Source organism: Anolis sagrei, chromosome 11, assembly GCF_037176765.1.
Source record: "Anolis sagrei isolate rAnoSag1 chromosome 11, rAnoSag1.mat, whole genome shotgun sequence".
Lineage (NCBI taxonomy): Eukaryota > Metazoa > Chordata > Lepidosauria > Squamata > Dactyloidae > Anolis > Anolis sagrei.
Window position 1 is genome coordinate 402,131 of NC_090031.1, and position 6,000 is coordinate 408,130.

The 6,000-nt window shown below is 47.4% G+C and overlaps 1 protein-coding gene across 1 annotated transcript in view; it reads right to left on the reverse strand.

Moving 5' to 3' along the window:
• Positions 1-3,594, reverse strand: part of ADGRD2 (adhesion G protein-coupled receptor D2) — a 42,406-nt gene extending 38,812 nt beyond the window's left edge. The window contains exons 1-2 of the mRNA XM_067472224.1: positions 3,174-3,594; positions 85-148 (exon numbers count right to left, since the gene is read on the reverse strand). Coding sequence (XP_067328325.1) covers positions 85-148; positions 3,174-3,230 — 121 coding nt within the window. The 5' untranslated portion in view covers positions 3,231-3,594. The remainder of the gene's footprint in view (positions 1-84; positions 149-3,173) is intronic.
• Between the last annotated feature and the right edge of the window lie 2,406 nt (positions 3,595-6,000).

The following is a 6,000-nucleotide window of genomic DNA, read 5'->3' on the forward strand; positions in this document are numbered from 1 at the left end:
ACCCTCAGCAACCCAGTGATTCCGGCCGTGAAAGCCTTTGACAACACAGTTCAACGCATCAAAGCACAGCTTTGGGTCACTAACCTTTCTCAGTCTGGTTTTCCGCAGGGATCGTGAAGCCCAAAGTGTTCCTCGAGGGAATGCCGATCTGAAAGAAAACTCAGCTGTAGTTGGGCGCAGCCTGCAAAACTAAACCCTTTGCTTTGCTCGGAGCTCCAGAGACCAGGCATGAACCAACTATACCTTGTAGTGTTCCATACACGAAACTAGGTACGGGCAAACTTGGGCCCTCCAGGTGTTTTGGACTTCAACTCCCACAATTCCTAACAGCCTACCGGCTGTTAGGAATTGTGGGAGTTGAAGTCCAAAACACCTGGAGGGCCCAAGTTTGCCCAGGCGTGGTCTAACACAATGATGTAAAGTTACTACTGTTGATGTAAATAAATCACACCATCCTCGATGCTTGGGAAGTGTTCGACTTGTGATTTTGTGATACAAAATCCATCATATAGATCTCATTTGCTATGACTTACTGTGTTTTTGTGTCAGTAAAATAATAATATCATAATAATAAATAAACCAAGTATGGATTGTCGATGTTGCAATCCCAGGATTGAAGAGAAACAACTGGAAAAGATGACATGATATGAGGATTCGAAGATCGAACTGCAAAGGCTCTGGCACAAACAAGTCAAGGTAGTCCCAGTGGTGATCGGCACACTGGGCGCAGTGCCTGAAGACCTTGGCCTGCACTTAAAAACAATCGGCACTGACAAAATCGCCACCTGTCAGCTGCAAAAGGCCATCCTACTGGGATCTGCACGCATTATTTGCCGATACATCACACAGTCCTAGACACTTGGGAAGCTTCTGACGTGTGATCCAATACAGAGTGATCTTGTTTGTTGTGTAATCATCTTGTCGTGCTAATAATAATAATAATAATAATAATAATAATAATAATAATAGTAATAATGCAAGCCAGTCAAGGTGGTTGCAGTGATGATCGGCACACTGGGTGCAGTGCCTAAAGACCTTGGCCTGCACTTAAAAACAATCGGCGCTGACAAAATCATCACCTGTCAGCTGCAAAAGGCCACCCTACTGGGATCTGCACGCACTATTCACCGATACATCACATAGTCTTAGACACTTGGGAAGGTTCCGACGTGATCTTGTTTGTTGTGTAATAATCTTGTTGTGATCATAATAATAATAATAATAATAATAATAATAATAATGCAAGCCAGTCAAGGTGGATGCAGTGGTGATCGGCACACTGGGTGCAGTGCATAAAGACCTTGGCCTGTACTTAAAAACAATCGGCGCTAACAACATCGCCACCTGTCAGCTGCAGAAGGCCACCTTACTGGGATCTGCATGCATTATTCGCCGATACATCACACAGTCCTAGACACTTGGGAAGTGTCCGACGTGTGATCCAACACAACAATCAGCAGAGTAATTTTGTTTGTTGTGTACTAAACTTTTTGTGCTAATAATAATAATAATAATAATAATAATAATAATGCAAGCCAGTCAAGGTGGTTGTAGTGATGATCGGCACACTGGGTGCAGTGCCTAAAGACCTTGGCCTGCACTTAAAAACAATCGGCACTGACAAAATCGCCACCTGCCAGCTGCAGAAGGTCACCTTACTGGGATCTGCACGCACTATTCGCCGATACATCACACAGTCCTAGACACTTGGGAAGGGTCCGACATGTGATCCAATTCAACAGCCAACAGAGTGACCTTGTTTGCTGTGTACTCAACTTATTGTATTTCAAATAATAATAATAATCATCATCATCATCATCTCCATGCATTATTTGCAGATACATCACATGGAACTAGACACTTGGGAAGAGTCCGATGTATGATCCAATACAGCAGCCAGCTTTGGACTCATCTTGTTGTGTTTCTAATAATAATAATAATAATAATAATAATAATAATAATAATAGAAAGGAACTCCACCAAAAAGTGCAAGTGCAGATCCCAGTAGGGTGGCCTTTTGCAGCTGACAGGTGATGATTTTGTCAGCGCCGATTGTTTGTAAGTGCAGGCCAAGGTCTTTAGGCACTGCACCCAGTGTGCTGATCATCACTGCAACCACCTTGACTGGCTTGCATTATTATTATTATTATTATTATTATTATTATTATTATTAGCACAACAAGATGATTACACAACAAACAAGATCACTCTGTATTGGATCACACGCCGGAAGCTTCCCAAGTGTCTAGGACTATGTCATTTATCGGCAAATAATGTGTGCAGATCCCAGTAGGATGGCCTTTTGCAGCTGACAGGTGGCGATTTTGTCAGTGCCGATTGTTTTTAAGTGCAGGCCAAGGTCTTCAGGCACTGCGCCCAGTGTGCCGATCACCACTGGGACCACCTTGACTTATTTGTGCCAGAGTCATTGCAATTCAATCTTCGAACCTCGTATCATGTCATCTTTTCCAGTTGTTTCTCTTCAATCCTCTTGTCACCTGGGATTGCAACATCGACAATCCATACTTGGTTTTTTTATTATTATGATATTATTATTTTACTGACACAAAAACACAGTAAGTCATAGCAAATGAGATCTATATGATGGATTTTGTATCACAAAATCACAAGTCGAACACTTCCCAAGCATCGAGGATGGTGTGATACTATTATTATTATTATTATTATTATTATATTGTAATAATATTATATTATATTAATATTATTATCTCCAAAGTGTGGGAGTTGAAGTCCAAAACACCTGGGGGGCCCAAGTTTGCACATTCCAGGCTTATTATTATTATTATTATTATTATACCAAGATTATTATTACTATTATTATTATTATTATTTCCAAAATAATAAGTTCTTGTGGGTTTTTTTCGGGCTATATGGCCATGTTCTAGAGGCATTTCTTAGTGATTCGAGCCATGAAAGCCTTCGACAATACATTGAACATCTCTACGGGGAGAAACGGTTCCAAGACACACGAAAGTTGGAAAAACTACGGACCAGGAAAGCACATCTACTGTGCTCCCTGACTTTAGGAGAAATGCCTCTAGAACATGGCCATTTAGCCCGAAAAAACCCACAAGAACTTAGTGATTCCAGCCATGAAAGCCTTCGACAATACATAGTGCAAGGACTTTCCCCCATAAATCAAGGAAACTCACCAGAAAGCCAAGAAGCCAAGCTATGCGCCGCATCCTGACCGGCGGGCGGTCTTGCATGCTCCTCTGTCTGGAGCAAAGAGAGAAATGTGCTTCTCCAGTGCGCTGTCTAGACGGTCCTCCTCCTCCTCCCACGGAAGGAGGCTTGCTCTATGACCACAGCTCTTCCTTTGATTAAGGATGGATCCAAAAAGACAGCTTTGACATACCTTGTCAAAGGATAGATACGATAGACTGTCAAGACTGTCCTCAGGTGTGGCACCTGTTCTTTCAATGCACACCAATCACACGATGGAACCAAATTGGAAAAAAATAAGTTCTGCTCCTGGTTTGACGGTGTTATTTCCTGTTTAATGGTGCGGTCCTTACTTTGAAAGTCGTTGTGAACCTCCAGGAACTTTGTTTACGTTGAATGAATTGAGACTCTAGGTTCTTGTGGGTTTTTTCGGGCTATAGGGCCGTGTTCTAGAGGCATTTCTCCTGACGTTTCGCCTGCATCTATGGCAAGCATCCTCAGAGGTAATTGAGACTCTAGTGAGATACTCATTGGGAAAGTAGAGCAACATGTGCCGCTCGATACCCCTCCTGCGCAAAGTTTTAGGCAGTTTAATAAACTTTCCCCATGTGTTTTGTGATAGGAAATGCCACTGACAACCCAGGAAGGAAAGAAAGCACCATCCCTCGGGGATTTCCGATCCGAAGAAAGAGCGATGAAACACAGATCTGCGCAGAGAGGGGTCTTTGCCGCACATCAAGCGTGGGAAGGCGCAAGGCCTTGCGCATTGTGATACTTCCTCCTTCCTTGCAATTTGCTTGGCAGCTCAGAGCAAAGTAAAATACTACTAATAATAAAAAAGCTATGGATGGTTGAGCCTGTGTGATGCACAACACTTCTGGCCCCCTCTCAAGGGAGCGAGAGCGATGGCAGCGCTTTGACATTCAGCTTTGCCACAGCAACCTTTGTGGGTTCTTCGCCGTGGGAGGGATGCTTTGGCTGCCCCTCGGATTCGATGGAGATGGCCTTTTGTTCTCCTGGGACGGAGGCCATTAGCACATCACAGCGCCTCCGCGACCTGCCATAAATCTCCCTCGAAAGAAAAGGAAGGAGACAAAGAAAGAGAGAGAGAGAGAAAAGGGAAAGAAAGGGACCCCTTAGCGGCAGTGGCGTTTGGACCTCTGAGTCATCCACACACAGAAAGGCATCCTGGAACACATATAATAACTCTTGGATGCTGTATGTTTCCGAGTAATTGGGGACCAAAGAAGGCAATGGTCGATTTGCAGGAATCGACCACCCAGAGGCCTCGTGGCAGGCGCTCCGGTTCCCGGAAATCGACCATTGCCGGGGACCTCGTGGCAGGCGCTCTGGTTCCCGGAAATCGACCATTGCCGGGGGCCTCATGGCAGGTGCTCCGGTTCCCGGAGATCGACCATTGCCGGGGGCCTCATGGCATGCGCTCCGGTTCCCGGAAATCGACCATTGCCGGGGGTCTCGTGGCAGGCGCTCCGGTTCCCAGAAATCGACCATTGCCGGGGGCCTCGTGGCAGGCGCTCCGGTTCCCGGAAATCGACCATTGCCAGGGGCCTCGTGGCAGGTGCCCCAGTTCCCAGAAATCGACCATTGCCGGGGGTCTCATGGCAGGTGCTCCGGTTCCCGGAGATCGACCATTGCCGGGGGTCTCGTGGCAGGCGCTCCGGTTCCCAGAAATCGACCATTGCCGGGGGCCTCGTGGCAGGTGCCCCAGTTTCCAGAAATCGACCATTGCCGGGGGTCTCATGGCAGGCGCTCCGGTTCCCAGAAATCGACCATTGCCGGGGGCCTCGTGGCAGGCGCTCCGGTTCCCGGAAATCGACCATTGCCAGGGGCCTCGTGGCAGGTGCCCCAGTTCCCAGAAATCGACCATTGTCGGGGGCCTCGTTGTAGGTGCTCCGGTTGCCGGAAATCGACCATTGCCGGGGGCCTCGTGGCAAGCGCTCCGGTTCCCAGAAATCGACCATTGCCGGGGGCCTCGTGGCAGGCGCTCCGGTTCCCGGAAATCGACCATTGCCAGGGGCCTCGTGGCAGGTGCCCCAGTTCCCAGAAATCGACCATTGCCGGGGGCCTCGTGGCAGGCGCTCCGGTTCCTGGAAATCGACCATTGCCAGGGGCCTCGTGGCAGGTGCCCCAGTTCCCAGAAATCGACCATTGCCGGGGGCCTCGTGGCAGGTGGCCCGGTTCCCAGAAATCGACCATTGCCGGGGGTCTCATTGTAGGCTCTCCAGTTCCCAGAAATCGGCCATTGTCGGGGGCCTTGTGGCAGGCGCTCCGGTTCCTGGAAATTGTCCATTACTGGGGGCCTCGTGGCAGGCACTCCAGTTCCCGGAAACCGACCATTGCCTTCTTTGGTCCCCAATTGTTAGGAAACCTATAGCATCCTAGACTTATTATATGTGTTCCAGGATGTCTTCTACATGATGACCTGGCACATCATGACCCAAATTAAAATATTTTTGTGGAGACTGATGATGGGAGTTGGAGTCCAGAAGATGATGGGAGTTGGAGTCCAGCCATGCAGAGAGTCGTACGAATCCTACTCACGATACATCTGGATCAAACTTGGCATTCATTATCCAGCAAGAAATAATCACATGATTTGGTGTGTGTGTGTGTTTTATAATGGATAATGGGAGTTGGAGTCCAGCCATGTGGAAAGCCGTACATATCCTACTCACGATAAATCTGGGTCAAACTTGGCATTCATTATCCAGCATGAAATAATCACATGATTTGGTGTGTGTGTGTGTTTTATAATGGATAATGGGAGTTGGAGTCCAGCCATGTGGAAAGCTG